The sequence below is a fragment of the Panthera uncia genome, chromosome A2 (genome assembly GCF_023721935.1).
Source record: "Panthera uncia isolate 11264 chromosome A2, Puncia_PCG_1.0, whole genome shotgun sequence".
NCBI classification, from domain to species: Eukaryota; Metazoa; Chordata; class Mammalia; order Carnivora; family Felidae; genus Panthera; species Panthera uncia.
Genome location: NC_064816.1, coordinates 51,117,491 through 51,143,466, shown reverse-complemented (window position 1 = coordinate 51,143,466; position 25,976 = coordinate 51,117,491). Strand labels below are relative to the sequence as shown.

General features: G+C 42.4%; 1 protein-coding gene across 5 annotated transcripts in view; it reads left to right on the top strand.

Annotated features, from left to right (window-relative positions):
• Positions 1-25,976, top strand: part of TAMM41 (TAM41 mitochondrial translocator assembly and maintenance homolog) — a 50,258-nt gene that overhangs the window by 23,143 nt on the left and 1,139 nt on the right. For 2 of the 5 annotated variants that reach the window (XM_049642748.1, XM_049642746.1), the window contains exons 5-7: positions 2,884-3,029; positions 13,270-13,435; positions 14,695-14,757. In XM_049642748.1, the coding sequence (XP_049498705.1) occupies positions 2,884-3,029; positions 13,270-13,435; positions 14,695-14,757 (375 nt within the window). Of the gene's footprint in view, positions 1-2,883; positions 3,030-13,269; positions 13,436-14,694; positions 14,758-17,964; positions 18,111-25,976 lie in introns of all 5 variants that reach the window. The other 3 variants (XR_007460234.1, XM_049642745.1, XM_049642747.1) reach the window with 3 other exon arrangements.

Sequence of the window (25,976 nt, the reverse complement as noted above, 5' to 3'; positions counted from 1 at the left end):
CTCTAAACAAAAGCATAAGGATTTACACAAAGGAAAGTTAACCCAGCTCCTCCCCATTCACATTTGCCAAGTTAGCACGTCAGCATCCCATGCATCTGTTTAAAAATGCTAGAGGGGCGCCTGGGTGGCTCAGTCAGTTAAGCATCCGACTTTGGCTCAGCTCACGATCTTGCGGTCTGTGAGTTTGAGCCCCGCCTACCGCTCTGTGCTGACAGCTCATAGCCTAGAGCCTGCTTCGGATTCTGTGTCTCCATCTCTCTCTGCCCCTCCCCTGCTCGTGCTCTGTCTTTCTTGCTCTCAAAAATAAATAAAATATAATTTTTTTAAATAAATAAATAAATAATAAAAATGCTAGAAGTAATGTGCCAACATTATAGAAGTGAGGGAAATGGAGGAAAATTGCAAAGTAGTGTAACACTAGTCACCTAAAATATCACTCCCCTGATACTGAGAGGTGGCTGGACCTTTGCACCTCAATCTCTTCATCTATAAAATTGGGAATACTTAGTACCTTCTTTAGAAGGCTTTGCCAGGACTAAACAAAGTAACAGTGCAAAGCACACACATACCACAATAAATGTGTACTTATTAGAGCAAAAATAACATTTTTCTGTAATCTTTTTGTCTTGTTTTCCCTGTTGGTTTTTTACCAAGTTTTCTTGTACTTTTGTGTCTTAGTTTCTTGCTTATTATATGATCATTTTCCATCTCACTGTGTGTGACTACTGTAATTTTTTAATGGCCATACACTTCTGTGGTAGGGTGTGGGTGTACCACTGTAATTTATCCGTTCCCCTGCTGTTGGACATTTGGGCTGCTTCCAGTGTTTCGGTATTATAAATGGTGCCTCAGTGAACAGTTGTATGTATGTAGCATATTCACTTACTTACTGGGTCATTTCATCTCCGTCCTTGTTGCCCTGATGCTAAATGGGGTATAGAATACTATCTACCTAAGAGGATAGGGATGTGCGGATTGAACGAGGTAATACAGCAAAGCACTCGCAACAGTTCCTGGCCCTACCAGATGCTCAGCGGGCATTACCACCTGACCTCTGTTTGGGTCTGTTTCTTTAGGCTTACTCTCCAGAGGTGGGGTTGTCTCATTCCCTGCTTTCCGAAGGATTTTACCAGTTTATGAAGTCAATAATATTATATGAAAGGACCGATTTCTCTGCACTCTCTCTGGCAGTCATCCCAAGATGTAACTATGTTAACTCTCTTTCCCTTTAAAATAGTGAAAAAAATAAGTTTGTTCATATTTGGGCAGCCTGTTATGACCGGAACGCATTTCTGCTCACCGCCCTGAACAGATCTGATATGCCAAGATTGGGTTCCAGAGGCTGTTTCTAAGTCTGTTTTCATGAAGCTTGCAGTCCCCCGCTGCTTTCCATAAAATTGTAGCATAAATTGGTCTTCGGAAGCTTCAAAACCCAGCATATTTTATTCCTTACTGAAGTACATACTATTGGGTGTCTTTATTTTTTCCAAAACAAAGCAAAAGTTTGCTCTAGGAATACCTGTAGTGGCCCATAAGAATTTCAATGATCCCTCCTCTCCTGTCTCCCCAGAGGAAATAAATTGGCAAGGTTCACCGTATGTTTGGGTTTGCCCAGTTTTTACTTATCCTAGTGTAATTATTCATCATGCCACCTTCACTCTCAGAAGCGACCTGGTTTGGATGATGAATTACACTGTCACCTCTTCCCCAGGAATTTCTCAGCAGCTGGGGTATCTCCCTTGCTACCTCACCATTTACATGGAGGACTTTCTCCCTGTCCAACAAAAGCTTCAGCCACAGTGCTTTCTCCCAGGTAACTGGGAGGTCCTCACATGTGCCCAGCCTGTTTTGAATGCACATTAGCCCAGTAGGCGTTCCCTCAAGTTTTCACATTTTATCATCTCCCTCCCCTCCCCCATCTTGCTGATAATTGTCATAGGCAGGCCAGGGCACTTAAATTTATGTCAAAAGTAGCGTTATCCTTCAGAACTATATATTCTGCAGCTCAATTCATCCTCACATTTACCTCACATGTAGGTAAATGTAACATTCCTCGTTCCTCACCAGTTGCAACTTAAAAAATGATACCTGCTTTCAAGAAGTTCATCTTAAACGTAAACCTCTTCTTACTAGAACTTTTAACACTCACTGCTCTTGCGCTCAAATATAAGGTCCTTTTATATTCATCAAGTATCTCAGAGGCACTCATGCAAACGCAGGAAAAAGGTTCAAGCTGAGTAAGCAGTAGCAAGTAGCAATAGCAAGGACGCATCTAAGGAGACACACAACCCCCAGCTCCATGATTGGTCCCAGGCAGAGTTTTGTTCACAGGATGAACCATCATAAGTATAGGACCTTCTACATTGGAAAAACAAAAACAGGGAAGCCTGGGTGGCTCAGTCGGTTGAACGTTCGGCTTTGGCTCAGGTCATGATCTCATGGTTCGTGAGTTCAAGTCCCGCGTCGGGCTCTGTGCTGACAGGTCAGAGCCTGGAAGCCTGCTTCAGATTCTGTGTCTCCCTCTCTCTCTGCCCCTCCCCCACTCATGCTCTATTTCTGTCTCTCTGTCAAAAATAAACATTAAAAAGTTTCTTTTAAAAAAAACAAAAACAAATCCGCTTCTCAATGATGATTACCTTTTGTGCTTAGGTAACCGTATTTTAACCAGCATAAAGGGCTTTATGATTTGGAGGCTCTCTTTTCCCCTCACAAGCATCCGCATTCCTTGGGTAATGTATTCACGGCTTCAAAGAGGAAAAGCAAATGTTTTGAATGTGGGATGCTGCTATCTTGAGCTAGTGCAGGATGAATTTGGGGCTGTAGTTTATAGATTAGGATGTGGACTCTCAAGGAAAAATTTGTTTTTCCATTTGTTTTAACCAGGCGACTTTCGGATGGTGGTTGGAGAGGATAAGACAAAAGTGTTGAATATTGTGAAGCCCAACATAGCCCACTTTCGTGAGCTCTATGGCAGCATACTGCAGGAGAATCCCCAAGTGGTGTATAAAATCCAGCAAGGCAGACTGGAGGTAAACTGTGTGTGGGAAATAATTTACATTGTTCCTAAGGCAAGAGCTATTTTAAGAGGAAGAAGTAAGGGTTAGAACAGGATGACTAGTGTGATAACATTTGCAATTTAAAAAGTAAGTTTCATATGGAAACATACTCTTCTGTGTATTTGGAATAATGCTAAAAAGTAACACAAGAGACTAGTAATAAGAGGCCACCTTTGGGGAGAGGAACCAGGGCTGACATGGGAGAGGGACCTGTCTTCACCACGTTTATCTTTTTTTGCCATTTGAAATTCTTATTATGCATACTAATTACCAATCAAAAATGAGTGAAAATAAACTCTCAGATTTACCTTCTTTTCGTCCCCAATCCCATTTGTGTCCCCAGATGTAACCTTACTGACAGTTTGGCATATATTCTCCCAGATCTTTTGTGTGCATTTTTGTATTTATTTGTACATATACACATGTATGAAGAAGTTTGGTCTTTGGTTTTGTTTTATATAAATGGACTCTTACTTACACATATTATTCTGATGCTTATTTTTCCCCAGTTGTTATGTTTATTATGTCTTAGAACTTCCCTTTTGAAATATCAAATAAAACTTTCTTTCAGAGTATCTTTAAAAATTATATTATTAAGTATTTGAAAATAAGTATTAAAGAACTTTTCCTTTGAGGAAAGTGATTTGGATTTAAGGGTTTTTTTTAAACTATAAAAAACACGGGTTTTTATTTTATGTTTAGCATAAAGAACACTGTATTTTACTTTTTTTTTTTTTTAAGAGACAGAGAGGGACAGAGCACAAGCAGGGAAGGGGCAGAGAGAGAGGGAGACTCAGAGTCCCAAGTAGGGTTCAGGCTTTGAGCTGTCAGCATAGAGCCCGATGCAGGGCTCAAACCCAAGAAAGTGAGATCATGACGTGAGCCAAAGTCAGAAGCTCAACGACTGAACCACCCAGGCACCCCTGCATTTTACTTTTTTTAAAAAAAAATTTTTAACATTTATTTATTATTGAGAGACAAGGAGAGATAGAGCATGAGCATGGGAGGGCAGACAGAGGAGGAGACACAGAATCCGAAGCAGGCTCCAGGCTCTGAACTGTCAGCACAGAACCCGACTAGAACTCACAAAGCTGAGATGATGACCTGAGTCGGTTGGATGCTTAACCTACTGAGCCACCCAGGCACCGCCCCCCCACCCTGTATTTTACTTTTTTAATGCTCTTCCTCTTCCAAATAAAAGGGACACCTAATAAGGTTTTTTTTTTTTAATTTTTACTTTTGTCAACATAATGCATGCATATGGGTTTTTTTTTTTTTTTTAAGTCTACTTATTTATTTTGAGAGAGAGGGAGAGAAAGAATCCCAAGCAGACTCTGCACTAGCAGCACAGAGCCTGATGCAGGGCTCAAGCTCATGAACCACGATCGTGACCTGAGCCGAAACCAAGAGTGGACACTTAACTGACTGACCCACCCAGGCACCCAACATGCACGTGGTTTAAAAACCAATCCAGGTCACGATCTCGCGGTCTGTGAGTTCGAGCCCCGCGTCAGGCTCTGGGCTGATGGCTCGGAGCCTGGAGCCTGTTTCCGATTCTGTGTCTCCCTCTCTCTCTGCCCCTCCCCCGTTCATGCTCTGTCTCTCTCTGTCCCAAAAAAAAATAAATAAAAAACGTTGAAAAAAAAAAAATAAAAAAAAAAAACAAAAAACAAAAAAAAAACCAAGTGGTACCTCACAGTTTATAACGAAAAGTAGCCGTTTCCTCCTGTGCACTTTCCTACTCCTCAGTGCTGCTTCCCAGAGGTGAGGGCTACCCTCTCGCTAGAAGGCCCGTTGTTTACCTCCATGTCTCTAAACAATATGATTTGACTGTTATTTCTTGCTTTCCCCTCTTTTATGCTGCATTTTTGTCACCCGTCTGTGAAAGAAGAGGATTTTTTTACTCTTATGCCACTCCCATCAACGTGCACTCACGCATGTGCATACGCACCCCCACCCCCCCACACTTCCCTTGCCACCTCACTTCCTCTTGCTTCACATATAGTTATTTCATAATTTTCGGTTAGGTTAATATTCAATATTTATTATGAGAACTTATTTTTCTTCATTGCTGAGGTATACTACTATGAAACTTCCTTTCCTGAACAAATTTGTTTTTCTTGGAGTTAATAATTGTCTCATTTTCTTCATTTGCTTGGTTTTCTGTGTACCTATCACTAATTCATACCCTCTTATAAATCTTTATAGCTTCTCCCCTTATAGACAAACATCAGGCATTTTCCATTTCTTGTTTTTCTTGGGGACATTTCTTCCTAGAGCCCTGCGTACCCTGTCTTTTCTGGACCGGTTGTTTTCTAGGCTTGCTGCACAGCTCTTCTCCTGGAACATCTTTTCATTATCACCCTGGGGATTTTTTCTGCCTCTCTTCTTTGGTAATTTTTTATTTTCTGCATCTTTTATCTTCCTCTTTCATGGTAACACTTTAATTTTGGTGAATTGTACCTTCTAGTACCTCTCTAACATCGGTTGCAAGGAAGGTAAATTTTTTGAGACTATGTACATCTGAAAATTCTACCCTTGCACTGACTGATGGGGTACATATCACATTCTAGGTTGGAAATAATTTTCCCGTAGACTTTTTAAGTCGTAGCTTCACTTCTTCTAGTTTCTGAGTGTTGTGTTAAAAAGTCCAGCGGCATGGGTGCCTGGGTGGCTAAGTTGGTTAAGTGTCCAGCTCTTGGTTTTAGCTCATGTCGTGATCTCACAGTTCTTGGGATCAAGCCCTGCATCATGTGATTCTCTCTCTCCCTGTCTCTCTGCCCCTCTCCTGTTCATGCACATTTTTTTCTCTCTCTTTCTCTCTCTCTCAAAAATAGATCAATAAACTTAAAAAAAAAGTCCAATGACATTCAGATTGCCTGTCCTTTAGATGTGACCTTTTTAGCTCTTGGACAGTGTTTAGGATCTTTTCCTTTTTTCTAATGTTCTTAAATTTCATGATGGTTTGTCTTTATATATGTGTTTTTCACTATTATTCTGGCATTTCATGAACCTTTTCAGTCTGGAAATTCATGAGCTCCAGTTCTAGGAAATTTTATTATTTCTATAATAATTTTCTTCATACCCATTTTCTTACTTTGTTCTTCCTGGAATTTCTGTTAACTGGTTGTCAGACCGCCTGGTTTGATCTTTTTTGTTTCTCTTTCCTCTTTCCTGTTTCCTTGGGGATTTTGTTCTGCTTTCCAGAAGGATTTTTCAAATTGATCTTGTAGCACTTCTATTGAATTTTTAATTTCCTCTGAATGTTCTTTTTTTCTTATAGCATCCTGTTCTTGTTTTACAAATGCATTAGCTTTCCTCAGCCCTTTAGTAGTCTTTATTATAATTTTTGAAGTTCTATCTTTGTCCCTACATGGTCTCTGTTTCTCTTAGATACCTTTTTCATTTGATTCACCCTTGTCTGCTGTTAGAAGCTTTCCTCAAATGTTTGGATATCCTTTGTGTCCTGTTTTTAAAAAGAGAGGCACTCTCTGAAAATGCAGACTGGAAGTTCTTTGTGATGGACAGGGCTCGTCAGCTATGGGCTTCACTGCAGGATTATGGGGCAAGAGGGACCTGGCTTTTTCTTTAGAGGACCCCAAGTATCGGTATCTGTAGGATTTGTCCAAAGGGACATCATCTACTCCCTGGTTCGGGATCAGGAAGGATAACATGCCTACCTGCCAACTTTCAGGAAACTTTTGGGAAACTGAGCAAGGGGAAAGGGCTGGAAATTTTCTTTGACTGTGAATATAAACGTTTCCAAGTTCCTCACTATGGCCTGTGAAAGTCTGCATAATCTTAAATTCTCATTGTTCTCTTCGCCTGGGGAAACTTAAGGGGGTAAGATGAACTACAGTTCCCAGGCTGCATCTGGTCTGAAGCTGTAACTGACACCCACCTGCTCCCTCAGTGACTACCTATTCTAAATTCCCCTCACCCTCATCTGGCATCTGTGCTGGGCTCAACCTGGTGGCCCAGACCTTCATCCCTGAGGGGCCTGAGACCGATTACCATGCCCATCTCAGGCTATGGTTGCTGCCCTTTCCATCTACCACCAACATTGGGCAAGTGATGCTGAGAGATTGTGCCAGCAGCCCTACCCCTGATGATGAGGATCTGTTACTTCTGCCAGTATGGTGACTCCTTTCAGTGTCTGCTGGCATGGGATCTGAAGGCAGTAGGTGGCAGTCCTAGCTTCAAGTTTAAAGTCCTAAAGTTATGGAGATGGGAAGCGCACATTTCCCAAGTGGGTCACTGGGAATGTTGGTAGGCAAGGCTGTCTGTTACACGCCTTGGTTCCCAGACCTATGTATTCCACCAGTTGAGAACATAGTACTAGATAGCAGGCATTACTGTAGGATGTGCACTGCACCCTGCATGCTCACAGAGTACCGTCTCCAAGCTGCTGCCTCAGCTGTTCTTCATTGTTCGGCCATAGCATTTTTTACCGGCAGCACTATTGGCATTTTAGGCTGGATGATTCTTTGTGATGTGGGCCCCAAGTTTCCCCGTTTTGAGAACTGCTCTATGAGTCTGGCAGCCTTGGTGCAGTGTTTGGTAGGAAGAGTGGAGCCATGGTCCTGTGCCATTGCTACATCTGTGTACCTCTTGTGCTCTAAAGTGGGTCCCCTAAGTGATGTTACACAGCACAACCATGTTGGGGAAGCAAGTATTCTGTAAGCCCTGGAATGGTGCTGGCTAGGTCCTGTGGGCAGGAAAGGCAAACCCATACTCAATATATGTGTTATTTCCAACCGAGATGAATTGCTGCCCCTTCCCATGTGGAAGGGGTTCAATGTAGTCAGCCTCCACCAAGTGGCTGGTTATTCTCAAGAGATGGTCCTATTTTCAGGATCTCAGTGTTGGCTTCTGTTGCTGTCAGGATAGAGTTTCCAAAGCAGCAGTAGCTAAGTCAGCCTTAGGCCTAGGCAGAGCCTCTATCCCCGTCACCATGGCTACTCCTTCGAGAAGCCAGATGCCAGCACTGGGATGACAAAGGCTGTTGAATCAACTGGCTGAGTTTTTCTTTTGGTTATTGTTGGTTCTTTTGTGAAGGATGCTCATGCTGGACATTAACATACAATACAAAGATCCTAACACCTATGCCCACCTCCAGTAGGTCCATCCACATGCCTCTTCTGCCCAGTTTTTTGTCTTCAGTCTTCCAATCTTTTTCCTTTTAGGTGCAACCAACCAACGAACCGTGCTTTGGTCCCCATGAGTCTTTGTATATTCTTACCTGGGCCCACTTTTCCATGTTGTGTGCATGACCAGGTACACTCCCTGAAGCATACCCATTTGGGAAGATTTTCCCTTAATGTCTTTCAGGGCCATCCCTGAGTGAGGCTGTAATGCATCATTTTTAGTTTGTACATGCCAAGTCAAATCCTCCATGAAGCAAGCTCATCCCTTATCTTCCCCCAAAATCCAATCACAAGGGAACCTCCCTGTAGCCATATGCATGACCCAATGGGAAAGTAGAACGGTATGCACTGGAACAACTGTGCTGTACTCTACGTTGTACAGCTGTACACGGTTGTGCCAATGCACAGTAGATATTATGGGGGCCTAGGCTTCCTGTTTGTGGAGCTCACTACTTCTGGCCTTACTTCTGTCCAATGCTAGTATACCCCTTTCATCTTCAGTGCAATACTGTTGAGCCTGCCTGACCTTAAGACTTGATGGATACAGGAGGTTCCAGCTCGTGATGGGCAGTTCTTGATGCATGGTGACTTGGTGACCCATGGTTAGGAGCTCCATCTCTCCATCTCTCCATCTCTCCGTCTTGTATCTAGGAGCTGATTTCAAATGGTGTATGATTCTTCACTGCATATGGCAGGGCCTTGCCCCAGAACCCTAGCAGTCCACATTGTGATCTCCTCGAGGGAGCCTACCACAAGCTTCCTGTGGCTTCTTTTTATACTGAAGATACACTTCGTACTATAGAGTTTACAGGGTTGTGTGGCCCAAGGGGTGGGGCTGCTTGCACTACTGCCTGGATCTTTCATAGAGCTCTTTTCTGCTCTGAGCCTCACCAACCTGACATCCTTTTATATCACTTGGTAAATGGGTCTGAGCATGACACCCAAGTGTGGAATATGCTGCCTCCAAAATCTGGAGGGCCTACCAGGCATCATGCTTCAATCTTAGCAGTGAGAGGTGCGAGATGCAAGAAACTGATCTTAACTTTGGGGAGGATGTCCCAGCATGCTTCACACCACTCGACGCCTAAATACTGATGTGTTTAAACTACTGATGTGGTAGGGGTGCCTGGGTGGCGCAGTCGGTTAAGCGTCCGACTTCAGCCAGGTCACGATCTCGCGGTCCGTGAGTTTGAGCCCCACGTCAGGCTCTGGGCTGATGGCTCGGAGCCTGGAGCCTGTTTCCGATTCTGTGTCTCCCTCTCTCTCTGCCCCTCCCCCGTTCATGCTCTGTCTCTCTCTGTCCCAAAAATAAATAAAAAACGTTGAAAAAAAAATTTTAAACTACTGATGTGGTAGGCTCCTGAAACTTCTACCCTCTGGAGTATGTCTATCTATCAAGGACTCCAGTGTGCTTACCCCTTGTTGTTTATCAGGTAACAGTAGCAACATACCATTGATGTAGTGGACCAGCATGAGATTATACAGAATGTCCAAATAGTCTGGTTTTCTTGGGCTATCTTATGACAGAGGATGGGAGAGTTAACATAGCCCTGAAGCAAACCATAAGAGATACTGTTGTCTGTCTCATGAATGTGAGCTGCTTCTGATCCAACTGCCCAGTAAGAATGGAAAAGAATGCATTCCCCAGGTCTTGGCCCCATCCAGATACCTGAAGTTCTGTTGACTTGCTCTAGCAGACTTACCACATCTACAGGAGATGTAACAGGGACTTCTACTTGGTTGAGTTGTGGTAGTCTACTATAATCTTCCAGAACCCATTTGGCTTTTGTGAGGGCCAGACTTCATGGAAATATGATGGAAACCAATAGGGTTCTCCAAAGAAACAGAGCCAGTCTGTGTGTGTGTGTGTGTGTGTGTGTGTGTGTGTGTGTGTGTGTGTAGAGAGAGAGAGATTGAGATTTTAAGGAATTAAATTGTGGGGTCTGTCAAGTTTGAAATATACAGGGAAGAGCCAGCAGGCTGGAGACCCAGGAAGAGTAGTTTTAAGTCTGAGGGCTATCTGGAGGCAGAATTCCTTCTTCCTCAGGAGACTTGAGTCTTTCTTCTTAAGGCCTTTAACTGATTAGATGAGGCCCACCTGCATTCTAGAGTGTAATCTGCTTTACTCAGAGTCTACTGACTTAAATGTTAATTATGTTGGACCAAGCAACTGAGCACTATAGCCTAGCCAAGTGACACAAAATTAAACATCACACCCCTGCATCTTTAGGTTTACAGATGGCATTAATCTCTGCCTTTCCTCCTGAAATGTGTTGGGTTTTTTTAGTTACTCTGTTGGATAAGAGGTAAAAATGGCAGCTTCAGAGGCTTCCACTCGCTTCCATATTATGACAACTCCAGAATGCCATCATGGAATATGCTTTTTAGGACCATTCCTGGTACCTATTGGTAGGATGGGAATTGAGTGGATCTGAAGCAAGCCCTCATCTGATCCTATGGTGGCGCTGTAGAGCTAGATGGCCCTTCCTAGTTATCCTAGCTTGGGGAAGAGAGGCCAGTGGTACCCCTTCATCTTCTCATCTTGGGATCCAATCAGCTCCCTTTGGTTGAGGATAAGTCTGAGAGAGACTGTAAGAGAGGGATCCAGCTGATTTTCCCAGCAGCTAGTGGAATGAGTACCTTGGCTCTTTAGCTCATCTGCTTTTTTAAAATGTCAGTTGTATTGAGATATAATTCACATACCATAAAATTCAGTGGTTTTTAGTATATTTACAGAGCTGTGCAACTGTCACTACAATCTAATTTGACATTTCCATCAGTCCAAAAACATCCTTGTTAGCAGTCCCTAGCTCCCGTTCCCCACAGGCAACCCCTAATCTGTTTTCTGCTTCTATGGATTTGTCTGTTCTGGACACTTCACATAAATGGAAACATACAGTATGTGGTCTTTTCCATATCTGCTTTTAAAATGCAGTTTGAGGGGCGCCTGGGTGGCTCGGTCGGTTAAGCATCCGACTTCGGCTCAGGTCATGATCTCACAGTCCGTGAGTTCAAGCCCCGCATCGGGCTCTGTGCTGACAGCTCAGAGCCTGGAGCCTGTTTCAGATTCTGTGTCTCCCTCTCTCTCTGCCCCTCCCCTGTTCATGCTCTGTTTCTCTCTGTCTCAAAAATAAATAAACATTAAAAAAAAATTAAAAAAATAAATAAAATAAAATAAAATGCAGTTTGACTCTCACAATTTAGCTGAATGCTTTCACTACCATGTTTTAATGGAGAATCAAAGAGTAAAGATGATTACACAGAATTTAGCAATTTATTTGAACATGTCACCTAATATTTTGTCTCTTACACATGCCTATAAGCAAAAATTCCAGTGCATTCTTTTCCTCAAGAGAAAGCAGTAGCAAATACTTTTTTTTTAATTAAAAAAAAATGTTTTTATTTATTTTTGACAGAGAGCAAGAGAGAAAGAGCGCATGTGAGCCAGGGAGGGGCAGAGAGAGAGGGAGACACAGAATCCAAAGGAAGTCTCCAGGCTCTGAGTTGTCAGCACAGAGCCTGATGCGGGATTGAACCATGAGATCATGACCTGGGCCCAAGTCGGATGCTTAACCTACTGAGCCACCCAGATGCCCTGCAAATACTATTTTTTAATTCCTCATATTACTCAAGCCATTTGGCATCTCTGAAATTCCTGAAAGTTTCATAGATAAACCCTTACAGAAATATAAGGTCTTTTTGGCTAATCTCAATTCTTAGCCCCAAAATATGAGTCCATAAATGTTATTTCTAGCAAATCTACAAAAATGTCCGCATTTTTTGTCCTTTGTCTAAGCAAAGCTGAACAGTGGTCAAATCCTGTGAATTTAGAACCATCTTAATGATGAATATGAAATATTCAGGTTAAAAAAAAACCTTTACTTTTACTGGAGCCACAAGATAATAGTATATTCTTCTTATTTGCATTAATTTTATAGAAAACTAGAAAATCCAGGCATTAATACTCAATAAATACTTGTGGAATGAAAAAAGGTGGTAGAATGAGTGAATTTTAATTGTTAAGATGTTAGTCATATCTGGAAAATCTGAATCTGAATACATTTGTCTAATTTTTTTCTTATTGTTCTCTTAGTCAAAGTTAAAACCTAAACATTTGTTGAAAGAATACAAGACAGATTCTTACCTGGAAAATAATGGATGAGTTGTTGAGGGCAGGGTTACTGGTTCTCACCTGGGCAGGCAGTCAATGTTTACATGATTTTGTAAAAACTTAGTTCCATGAAGCAAAGTATATTAAACTGGAGTTAGGGAAGCAAGGTGTGGCCTCGGCTCTGTGGCTAACTTTTGATTCACAGTAAAGTCTGATGCATAGTTTTGTATGTTTTGTTTCTGTATTTGTCTTTCAACTTGATGTATTTAGAATTCTTGGGAATAGAAACCCCTGGTTTCTATTTCTTACCTAATCCTAGGTAAGAAATAATGACAACTAAGTTTTACTGATGCAGGTATGCATTCCTTTATTCAACCAATGTTTTTTGACTACCTCCTGTGTGCTGGGAGATTAAAAGTGAATAAGCTTAGTCCTTGTCATCAATTTATTCCTACAGCTTATGAAACACAGCATGGTAAGTCAAAGGCCCAGAAGGCAGGAGACACGAGGTTAGAGCACCCCTCTCTCCTACTGGCTGTATAATCCTGGGTGTGTCACTCAGCGCCCTGCCCCTCTGTTTAAAATGGAGAGAGAGTTTGAGTGCCTGGATTTGCTGAACCTCAGTGAATGTTAACTGTAGCCTCACTTCCTTTAACTGCTGGATTTAAGACAAATAGAAATTTTAAAACTGAGAGTGAGAAATTGATCCTTGAAAGAGGCTTCTATTCTTTTCTCATGTAAAAATGGACTATGATAGGAAAAGAAGTGGCTTTTTTGAAGGAACATAGGATCTGAACTCTTAGGCATTCAGTTTCAGAAAAGGAGTAAGTCTCCTTAGTATGCCGCCCAGGGTATGGGTTCATGTATGTTTGTGTGACTTGAAAGCCATATGTCCTTGAATCTTTATAGAATTCAAAGAACTTACCATAGATATTATCTTTTTTTTTTTCCTTAGATAGATAAAAGCCCAGAAGGACAATTCACTCAGCTAATGACATTGCCCAAAACCTTACAGCAACAAATAAATCATGTTATGGACCCTCCTGGAAAAAACAGAGATGTGGAAGAAACTTTATTACAAGTTGCTCATGATCCAGACTGTGGAGAGGTGGTGCGACGAGGTATGTTTATGAATTTGACGTTGAGGAAGTGCTGGCCGTGGGTAAAAAGCAAACTTTGTGACAGAGACATATTCTTTATTCTTTTTGCTTAATTGAGATCAAGAGACAGATTGTCTCAGGGAAGAAGAAAGCACTAACAATCTGGGGTTTTTCCAAATCTAAATTGTCATTTGTTTGAAGCAGGGTGGCGTAAGTACTTCTGTTTTCAGATTCCTGGGTCCTAAATCACTGTCAAAGGGGGAAACAATGTTTGTTTTGGTTCCAAGAGCATAACTTCTAGAAGTTATTCCAAAGACTCCTCTGTGTTCTTCACGGTGGTCTGAGAAGGAAGGAGACTGGTAACTTTTAGTGCTTTTGTAACATCAGGAATACAGTTTTCATCAGCCAACTCCCCTTCGATGTGTCTCTGTGTGTTCACTAGATTCCCTCTGACGTGGCCCGTAATATGTTCCACATATTATCCCCAGAGCCTTCCTCATGTTTACCCAAAAATCTTATCTTCGGAGATCCACTTCCTTTTGGAGGTGTTAAAGATAATGTAGGAAGGCAGTCAGTAAAGAAATAGTTACGATTGAAAACAACTCCCTCCCCCACATACCATGTTTTCCTGTTTTACTGAGTACGTATTTTATGAACTCCTCAAGGATGCGGGCTCCTGCACTAGATGCTCTTGACCGTGACGGTACTGAGCGTTAACTCCAGTGGGCGGACCCACGTACTCTCTCGGGGACCTGCCCCGGGCTGTCAGAGCATGCATTCAGGTTACCATGTACCTATTCTGAAGATGAGTGAGGAGGCATATTGTTTGTTCTTTCCCACTTTAACATGATTCTGGTCACAGGAGTCCTGTATATGTTTTCAGAATGAAAGCTCTTCTCCTAGGCAGAAACTTTGGGGTTTTTCTTTTAAGTCATTTCAAATCTTGGGGTTGAGAACCAGCAGCCTTAAGCAGATTTAAAGTCATAAAATGACCTTTGAGGGTGACTTAATCCACCCCCTATTAATAAAGGTGAGGAGGACCAGGCCCAGAGGGGACCAGGCATTTGCTTGTGCTCACAAGTTGGTGACATGGCCGGCGGCTCCGGGCTTCTGGCCCTCAATCCTGATACCCTTCCCACTGTCATTCTGTGACACCAGGACAGAGATGGATTTGCTCATTTTACTGGATAACTGGAAAGAACATTTAGTTTTAGATTTTAAAAGTGTTAAGATGACTAACATCTGGCTTTTTTGGCCTCCTTGTTGGTTTTTTCTCACAGGGCTTTCAGCAATTGTGAGACCTTCTAGTATGAAACAGAGCACCAAAGGCATTTTCACTGCCGGTAAGAACTTTGGAAAATCTATGCTTGATGTGCCTCCTGGATTGAGTGGCCTCAGCACTCCTGATTAAAACATAAAGCTTTATCTGTATCCTGCAAGTACTTCTGAAGTGCTGAATTTTGATGGGCATGAACTAGGACATAGCAATGGCGTACAAACAGACAAAACGGAACTGTCATCTGGTCTAGAGAAGTCAAACCATGGGAGGTGATGTTGGAAGCCTTGCTCCCCTCTCAGTTCTCTGAACAACTCCTCATATACAGCTTGTCCCCTGGCTTTTGGATTTCTGAAAGTTACCTGTGCATATTGTTGCAAAAGCGGCAGTACCTTGCCCTTCCCCCCACTGCCCCTCTCCAGAGACCCGTAATGGGTGCTTTGTCTGCCCTGCCCGTTTTCTCTGTAGTGGGTGCATGCTGCTGCCTCCCTCCGTTTCAGTTCCAGGCATCATCTGTTGACTGCTCGCTCTGGCAGGTTAGAATTTGGCTCTCGCACCCACCCTGCCCCACATACTCACCACTCCCATCCCTTGGTCCTAAGGTAGTTGCTTCAACGAAGTCAGTTGCCTGAGTTTACAGCATATGACTCTGCTATTGTGATTCATAGGTGAGCCACATCATACACTTTGCTTTCCCTGCACCACTGTCTTTTCCCACGTAGATCATCTTCCATGTCTTGCGAGAGGGATCCCGTCTCCTGACTCTTGTGCCTTTTGTTTTTGCGGTGCCCGCTCTCATTTTGGGGAAGCACGCCATCCAGTCATTTCCTAAGAAAGGATGCAAGGAGGCAACTCTGGAGACCGTATACAACTCGAAATATCTTTAGCTTACCCTCACATGGAATTGACACTTAGGCTGGAGAGAGATAGAAATCACTTTTTAAAGAATTTCAATATTATTATTCCAATTGTCTTCCCACTTGAGGATTGCTATCGAGGCCCAACACCATCCTGCTTCTCAGTCCTTCATGTGTGTTCATTCTGGAAGCCGATTAGGTCTTCTCTTGCCCCAGGGCTCTAACATTTCTCAGGGATATACTTTGATAATGAATCTGTTTTTATCTATTTTACTGGGTACTCATTGCCCTTTCATTTTGGAAACTCAGAAAAAAAGAATATAAGAAAATGTTCTTTTATTGTTGCTTTAAGTTCTCATCTGTTTTCTCTCTTCTCTTTCTGGAACTCCTTTTTTTCAGATATTGGACTCCTTTGGTTTTGAAGAGCCCTTTGGTTTTCTTTCATCTGTGTTTTTGTTTTTATCTCTTTATCTTTTTGCTCTGCTTTCTGGGAGATTTTCTCAACTGTAGTTTCCAACCCTTCTATTGAGGTTTTTGTTTGTGCTATTATATGTTTTAATTTCCAGGAGCTCTTTCTGTTTTGTTTTGTTTTGTTTTGTTTTTTATTCTCTGAATGTACATTTAAAAACATTTTTTTTTAAACATCCTGCTGTTGTCTTATGGGCCTAAGCATTTGAACATAGCTTTGAATATTGCTACACTGCCCTCCAGAATGATTGTATCAATCTATAGTCCTACTAGCAGTAAAGGAGAGTTCTCATTCCCCCCCATTTTCTCCAGTACTTGGTATTGTCAAATGATGGACTTTCCTAGTTCAGTCTTTTGTGATGTGACCATCTACTGAGCCTCTCTCATGTGCTAGCCATGCAGGATACAGAAGTGAACACAACACCATCCTGCCTTCAAGGAGTTCATAAACTAGATGTATAAATTTGCAGTAACAAGGGATAGATGGCACAGAGCTAACCCAGAGAAGCGAGTAATCTTCCAGCCTGATTCTGATCCCTGGGCTGAGATTGCCAGGAAGCTGGTGTGGTCACACCTCTTAACCTCTCACCCCAGCTGCCTGGATACCCAACACAGTGTTTGGCCTCGAGGACACAGTGTTGCCTTTCTGAATCTTTGGGAAGATTCAGCCAAAAATTCAACAAAGATTTAGTAGCACATGTGCCAAATCTACTCAGCTAAAGATTTTGCTACCACTCAGGAGTGTATAGCTTTGCATTTCCAATTAAGATATTTAATCTATGATCCTGCTGGCTTATCCTAGCAAGGTGAAGATGAGGCGTCTTTGTTTGCTTGGGTGGTTCAGGCTATTAATCTGTGATTTGCATGATTGCAGCTTCTTGGGTGGGGCTGAATGCTTTATTTATTTTTTATTTTTTTTTTTATTTTGAGCCTCTTATGCTTTAAAGAATTATTAGATTCATGGATTTTTTTTTTTAGTTGTGATCATGTTTTAAAATGTTTCTTTTAGAAATTAAATTAAAATTTTTACAGATGAAAGGACAGGATGTCTGGGATTTGCTTCAAAATCAAACATGGTGGAGGGAAGTGGGTAAGGGGTAGATAACACCAGATTGGCCATGAATTGATATATTGTTGAAGCTGGGTGAAGAAATGAGACATACTGTAATATTCTATTATAGTTTGAATTTTTCTCTAATAAAGCATTTTTCTAAATCCATCATCATCTTGAGCATCAACCTGAAATGAATCTTTGGTCCTCTTTCCACTCATTCTTTCCAGTGGCCAGCAGAGGGCAGTGGGTGACACCTAACAGAAGCCACAGCCCAGTGTTTCCTTGTGGCCGTTCCTAGTGCCCAGTGCTGGTTCCCCTGAGTGCTCACTGCCTGCTTCCTTTTCCTTTCTAAAGATGCCTTATTGGATTGTGGAAGCCCAGAGTAACAGAATGTATGCAGCCTGCTCTGAGGGTGCAGAAATTGTGAAAAGTGTTGGGCATCCCTTCAAGGTCTATGGGTTTACTGACCTCACACTCTGGCTTCTCTGGTTTTACGGTGGTTTGGGGCTGTGATGAAGGCAGCCCAGGCCAAGGGCAGGGGTTTATGAGCCCCAGAGACTAGGGTTCATATTCCAACTTAAGTACTGTGCCTTGGGCAAGTTACCTAATTTTTCTGAGTTTTAATTTCATAGGGATAATTAAACCTGCCTCACCAGCTTGTGAAAATTACATCGTAGGATATATAAACGCATCCAGCACTGTGCCTGGTCTTTCCCTTTTTACTATTATCACCTAAAAGGTTTCGTGACCCCTCCTTAGAATATGCGTCTTTGCACTGTCATATTCAGATGGCACGAGCCCACCCATTAACCAGGTCTCCAGTGGGAGTAAACTACAAACAAAAGGGCCTGAGTGGCTGGTTTACTGTTTGTCTTCCCTCTCTTTTCACATCAAGGTTCTGAACCTCTATGCTTCTGTACATTGTTCTTTAGAAGTCCTTTTGTTGTGGTCATGGCTGTTGTTCTGCTTGCTGCACTAAGACAAAATCCACCAAGTCCTACCTGTGTTCAGTTTTTCAGCTAGCTGGTGCATCATGTGCAGGTGAGAATCCCAGTGTATTTGATGGAGTTTGTATTCGTTATTAGCCATTCTCATGCCTCCCTTCATAGCCTCCCACTGGGGGGGGAGGGGTGAAAAGGAAGGTTCAGACTTCCCCCTTAGCTAATGAATACCTTTTATATTGAAATATGCTTAGCTTCAGAGGTACATAGCTAACCAAGGAGCTAAGCTTCGGGTCAGAAGACCTGGACTTGTGTTGCAGTTATTCATTTGTTGCCTCTGTAACCTTGGTATGTTAATTAGCCCTTCTTCCTTGAAATGGAGGGGTTACTAATACCCAGCTCAGTACATGTTCTGAGAGGGTCCAGTATGTACCTAGTAGGTGCTTTATAAACTTGGGTGAGTCTAGATCTAAATTTCACTCTATTCCTAGGAAAGATAGAGGCCAGGCATCTATAACCAGCCCAGAGGTTTGCCTTTTCTAACAAACTGTTCGATAGCACGATTGCCTGTTCTCATGTGGTCTTACTACCTCCAAAGCCAAACACTGTTTTCCCCTTTTAGACTAACTCACCAGCAGCTCAGGAGAAGTGAAAGGCCATTTAGTCTCCTGATACTGGCCTGCTCCTCTTTTCATGGTGGTAGCAGATGGCATCACATCTCAGACTGGTCACAGAAGACCAGCTAAGCAACCTGTCATATTCTTTTTTTTTTTTTTTTTTTTTTTTAGAGAGAGAGACAGAGCACAAGCAGGGAAGGGGCAGAGAGAGAGGGAGACACAGAACCCGAAGCAGGTTCCAGGCTCCAAGCTGTCAGCACAGAGCCTGATGCAGGGCTCGAACTCGTGAACCACAAGATCATGACCTATGCCGAAGTCAGACGCTTAACCAAGTGAGCCACCCAGGCGCCCCACAATCTGTCATATGCTGATCAGCAGCAGCCTTCCCGTTAACAACCTGCTTCAGTATTCTGGTATGGGAATAAGAGAGAGATGGTGGAATATAGTGATGAGAAGTAAGCAGAAGCCAGTGAAGGGGGGCCTGAAAAGCCAGGCAGAGGAATTCAGAGTTTATTTTGAGGGCAGAGGGAAGCCACTGAAGGATTGTAACAAGACCTCGATGGCTACAGAGAATAGAGAAGAGAGGGAAAGGAGATAAAGCTATTGCTCGGGAAACTGATTAGCTCTGGTTGCAGCCAGTCAGTGGAGGAGTTAGGCAGTCTGAACTCATGTCATTGCAGGCAGAGAGGAGAGATGTACACAATATTGAGAGGGCAAGTTACCTGTTCCAGATGATTGGAGGGACATGGGAAGTGAAGGAGAGAGAGGAGTCAAACAGAACTCCCAGGTTTCTGGCTTGGAAAGCAATGGATGTTGCTGCCATTCCCAGAGGTGGGGGCAGTCAGGGAGGATGATGAGTTTAATTTCTGAAATCTTGCTTTATTTTTCCCCACCTCACTTCCTGGTCAGTCATAATTGACTCTGGAGACAGATACCTATTTACCTCTCTAGCTTCAAAGGATTCAACTGAATTAACAAAACAGGTTTAGTCTTGTTCCTAAAAAGTTTCTGACATACCTGAGGGGTTCCTTACCAGCCCTTTCCTGGAACACGATAGAATGATCATTGATTATCCTCTGCTTCTGATTTCTTATTACTAAAACACTTCTTCCATTTTTTGGTACCTACATATTAAATAAGAAGAACGTATAATAGTTATGGGGTTTTTTTTTTTCCAGCTTATTATTTAACCCAAGAGTCCTTAAAATAAGTTGTACTTCTGCTTCAAGAGATTTTCTTCATAGATAATGTCTATGGTTGGAAAATAATTGGAAGACTGTTTGGGGGCTTGCTGATTTTCCCTCATAAATATCTGAAAAGTAGAATTATGGGAACGGAGAGCCCTCTCACAACCTACTCCTGTCTCTGCCTCACATTGTTTCCTGGAGAACCGTGTCTGTCATCAGACCCGTCTTGTTTAAAGTCACATAGGGATTCATGGTCTTACATGTGAGTAATTTTGCTGCAGGTCACATGGAACAAGCTAGAAATCAACAGAAGTAAAACCTTAGGAGCCATATGTTGAAGTAGATTTCTATATGCTTCCAAAACAGGTCTGACTTTAGATACTAATCAAAATCCATAATGACTCACTTTAGGTAGATAAGAATCTGTCTAAAGACACGGTATCTAAAGAGATATTCCATCTTTATCCTTTGGAGAAGGAGCAAAGACAATGACGGTGGTTCTAAATGTCTTCCCCCAAGACACATTCTAAATACAGACTTCCTAAATCACCATCCTTTTCTATAGAAAGAGAGCAGAAACCAAAAGTAGACTTAAGGTAAGCCAAGTAGAATTCTGTGGATTGTAAACTGTAAGAGCAGAAACCATAACTGTTGTCCATACCAGTATTCCCAACAGCTAGCTCGGTGTCTAGTATTATATAGATGCTCAATAAATACTGGCTCAGTGTATTTCAGTGACCGAATAAATCAAAGATTCGAGGCTTTTGGTAGTAGAAAAAAGATCTCCATATGTACAGAAAATGCATATATCAGAAATTTGGTGAATTTTCACAAAGTGAACACTCATGAACCTAGACCCAGATGAAGAAATAGAACAGAACCATCCCCCAGACGGTGTGCCAGTCAAGGTCACTGTTCCTCCAGTAGTAACTAGTGTTTGACTTCCAATGCCATGCTTCTGTTGTGCCCATTTTGAACTTTAAGCAAATATGTAGTCTCCTGTGTCTTTCACTCCCCATTAGATCAGTGAGATTCAACATGGTGGTGGGAGCAGCAATAGTTCATTTATCCTCATTGCCACGAGCCCACTGTATGATTATACCACAGTTTACCCACTCTATGTTAATGGTTTCTTGGGTTGGTTCCACTCTGGGGCCATTATAGGTAGTGCCACTGTGAATGTTTCTGTACCTGCCTTTTGGTGAGCAAACCTGTGCATTTCTCCTGGGTGCATACTTAGGGGTGGAATTACAAGATCATAAAGTATGTGAATGTTCAACTTTGGTAATACTACCCAATAGTTGTCCAAATTACACTCCCACTAACTGAGCTCCTGGTGCAGCTCCTCCTTACTTGATACTATTTTTTTTTCATTTTAGGCACCCTGAGGGGTGAGTAGTGGTATCATATTGGAGTTTTAATTTACATTTTTCTGATGGCTAACGAAGCTGGGCGTTTGTTCCATGTTTATTTGGATATCCTCTTTTGTGAAGTGCCTATTCTAGTTTTTTTGCTCATTTTTCTACTGAATTGTCTATCTTTTCATGTTTTTCATTTTTTTTTTAATGTTCATTTTTGAGAGAGACAGAGACAGAGACAGAGAGACAGAGCATGAGCAGGGGAGGGGCAGAGAGAGGAGACCCAGAATCCAAAGCAGGCTCCAGGCTCTGAGCTGTCAGCACAGACCTGGATGTGGGGCTCAAATTCACAAGCCGTGAGATCATGACCTGAGCTGAAGTCGGACGCCCAACTGAGTGAGCCACCCAGGTGCCCCTGAATTGTCTACCTTTTCTTACTGAATTCTCTGTAAAGTCTGGATACAGGTCTTTTGTCTGATATGCATAGTGCGAAAGTCTCCCACGTGGTGGTTGTCACTTCACTATCTTGATGGTGTATTTTTTTTTAATTTTATTTAAATCCAAGTTAATTGTATATAGTGTAGTAATAGTTTCAGTAGAATTTGGTGATTCATCACTTACATATAACATCCAGTGCTCATCCCAACAAGTGCCCTCCTTAATGCTTATCTCCCATTTAGCTCATGCCCCCACCCACCACCCCTCCAGCAGCCCTCAGTTCTCTGTATTGAAGAGTCTCTTATTGTTTGCCTCCCTCTCTGCTTATACCTTACTTTTCCTTCCTTTCTGTTTTATTTCTTAAATTCCACATATGAATGAAATCATATATTTGTCTTTCTCTGACTGACTTATCGCTTAGCATAATACACTGTAGTTCCATCCACATTATTGCAAATGGCAAGATTTCATTCTTTTTGATTGCTGAGTAATATTCCATTGTATATATACAGAACAGCAAAACATGGCTACATGGTGATGCTCATGTACTTTAGGTATTCTTTATCCGTCTTCTTTATCCATTCATCAGTGGATGGACTCTTGGGCTCTTTCCATACTTTGGCTATTATCAATAGTGCTGCTATAAACATTGGAGTACATGTGCCCCTTTCAATCAGCACTCCAGTATCCTTTGGATAAATACCTACTAGTGCAGTTACTGGGTCACAGGGTAACTCTATTTTTAATTTTTTTGATGAGCCTTCATACTGTTTTTCAGAGTGGCTGTACCAGTTTGCATTCCCACCAGCAGTGCAGAAGTATTCCCCTTTCTTCACATGCTCACCAATATCTGTTGCTTCCTGAGTTGTTCATTTTAGCCTTTCTGACAGATGTGGCATGGTATCTCTTTGTGGTTTTAATTTGTATTTCCCTGGTGATGAGAGATGCTGAGGATCTTTTCATGTCTGTTAGCTATCTGGATGACTTCTTTGGAAAAGTGTCTATTCATGTCTTTTGCCCATTTCTTCACTGGATTATTTGTTTTTTGGGTGTTAAGATTGATAAGTTCTTTATAGATTTTGGATACTAACCCTTTATCTTATATGTCATTTGCAAATATCTTCTCCCATTCTGTCAATTGCCTTTTAGTTTGTTGATTGTTTCCTTCACTGTGCAGAAACTTTTCATTTTGATGAGGTCCCACTTGTTCCTTTTTGCTTTTATTTCCCTTGCCTCTAGAGTCATGTCTAGTAAGAAGTTGCTGTGGCCAAAGTCAAAGAGGTTGTTGCCTATTTTCTCCTCTAGGATTTTCATTGTTTCTTGTCTTACATTTAGGTCTTCATCCATTTTGGGTTTATTTTTGTGTATGGTGTAAGAAAGTTGTCCATGTTAATTCTTCTGCATGTTGCTGTCCGGTTTTCCTAACACCATTTGCTGAAGAAGCTGTCTTTTTTTCCATTTTCTTTCCTGCTTTGTCAAATGTTAGTTGGCCACACATTTATGGGTCCATTTCTGGGTTCTCTATTCTATTCCATTAATCTCTGTGTCTCTTTTTGATTACAACTTTGTAATACAGCTTGAAGTCTGGAATTGTGATGCCTCCAGCTTTGGTTTTCTTTTTTAACATTACTTTGGCTATTTGGGGACTTTTCTGGTTCCATACAAATTTTAGAATCATTTGTTCTAGCTCTGTGAGAATGCTGGTGTTATTTTGATAGGGATTATATTGAATGTGTAGATTGCTTTGAGTAGTATTGACATTTTAATAATATTTGTCCTTCCAATCCATGAGCATGGAATATTTTTCCATTTCTTTGTGTTTTCTTCAATTTCTTCTATAAGCTTTCTATAATTTTAAGTGTATAGATCCTTTACTCGATGGTATCTTTGGATGAAAAGATGCTCTTAATTTTTTTCAGTCCAGTTTATCAATGTCCTTTATGGGAGCAGCTTTTGTGCCCTGTTTAGGAAATGTTGCCCACTCCCAACCTCATGCACTGTTATTCTTCTACCTGAACTGCAGTTAGAATATTAAGGCCGAAAGAATTCTTTGTTCCAATCTGTTGGTTCTTAACCTTCTGCAAATCCTGGCTCCCTGTGAAAATCTGACAAAAACTGCACACTCTGCACAGAAATGCACACGTGCACACAGACAGCAAACTTTCCTACAGTTTCCTCCTCACTTTCCTACAGACTGACGTTGTTAGAGAACCCTGAACTAGTCCAACCAGTCTTTTTGCAGATGGGAAAGTCAAGGTGCAGAGAGAGTGAGTCACAAACTGTAAGTTTGTGGTCCAGCTGCAACTAGATTTGAGGTCTCTTGACTCCTATTCCAGTGCTCTTTCTAACACAGTTCCCTCCTGCAGTCTTTCTGAGACTCACTCTGTCAGAGCCATCAAAGGGAGAGACTGTTTTCGACGAAGAGAGGTTTCTGTGCAGTAGCAGCAAAACATGGCTACATGGTGACACTCATGTACTTTAGGTATTTACCTTAAATGTTATGCTCCAAGGAGTCTGTACGTAAGGTTTGTGAAGTTGCGCTGGGACTTAACCATGGTTGATGCGTCTTCCTCTAGCTGTGACTCAATGCCCTGGGGTTGCTATGTTGAACCTTACTGTATGCACCACCTGTGTTCTGCTTAGTGTCTTGATTGGCTCCGGCTGGAATATTAAAAAAAAGAACCTTACGTAATAAGTTTCCAGTCTCAATGCTCAACTGGGTGAGGTTCACCAAAGTGGTTGCTCCAGGGAGAAAATTAAAAGAGGCGGAGGCAGAGAAAGGAGCTCTGAGTTTCTTGACTACGCTATGTCAGTTTGCAAATAATCACTAGAAAAGCTGGGCCAGAGTTTATAGAAGTATTCGCTAACAATTTTCCTGATATGCTGCCTTTTTACCCACCACTGCCTGCAGTAGCTTCTTTGAAGGTTCTGAGTGGACTGGGCAGCTTCCAGGTAATACACCCAGGTATTTTCAAGAGACCACTCAAACCCCCATAGTAGGAGTCTCCAGAGTTAATCCTATTACTCATCCACAAAGCTTAAGGTGCACTGTCAGAAGTGTGTGTTTCAGACTTGCAACACACACCACAATTTGTATCTCATGATGAAAAAGACTGTTGGGATCTTTGGGCCACACCCTGAAACACAGACTAAATGATCTCATCCTCAGCACAAAGGAAGTTGAGCCCATAATACCGTCTGCAAATTGGATCCTATTAGATCTGACAGACAAATAGCATCCCATTATTCTATCCCATTTTACTTCTGTCCCATTGGCCCCCAGAGAGCCTCTCCTCCGGTTTCATCAGGTACTTGTGATTAAGTAGGTGGGGAGCTAGAAGGTCACATATCTGGATGAGGTGCATCTGTCACATCATTTCAAAAACGTTTACCGAATACCTGCCATATGCCAGGCACTGTACTAGATGATGGGGATACAGGGACAAATGAGGCATGCTCCCTGTCCTTAAGGAGCTCCCAGTCTAGGCAGAGGGACAGCTCAGTAAACTGACAAGCACCACGCAGTGTGGTAAGTGCTGTACGCATGACCAGCAGTGTGGTAAGTGCTGTACGCATGACCAGCACAGGTGCTGTGGGACCAGGAGGAGCAGCATCTGAATCGGCCTGGGGCGTCCAGGAAGGCACTTCTGCAGAAGGAATCTGAAAGGGGGATGGAGTGAACAGACGGAGAAGGATGGAACTGATACCTGTTCTGGGCAGGCCGGTGGGGTACTCAGTGACACAGTGGCAGGGAACTGGGGGTGGTTGGGATGCAGGCACTGGGAGTCAGAAGGGGGGCTGCGGATGTCCATTTACATGCAGCGTTTTGTCTTTGTTTTCCTTTCTCGTTTTTATTTTTTTATTTAATGTTTTATTTATTTTTGAGACAGGGAGAGACAGAGCATGAACAGGGGAGGGTCAGAGAGAGAGAGGGAGACACAGAATCTGAAACAGGCTCCAGGCTCTGAACTGTCAGCACAGAGCCCGACGCGGGGCTCGTACCCACGGACCGCGCGATCATGACCTGAGCCGAAGTCAGCCACTTAACCGACTGAGCCACCCAGGTGCCCCATCCTTTCTCGTTTTTAAAAGAGCTACTGAAGTCAAAGGCTGACGATAGACTCAATAGGCTCGTAACTCGAAAGATTCACTTATCCCATTAACTCAGGTACCTTTGGCATTCATGTCACTGTGGCAGTAATGCCTAAATCAGAATCTCTCCCCCTTATGTTGACCATGGTGATCCTTAATCATCTTCGGCTCCCAGGGTCTCCTGGGCCCCACCAATCAGCCCATCACTGCTGCCTTCCAAAGACAGGTCTCTGATGAGAATATCATGGAAGCTCTAGCAGAGTATTTGGTCATC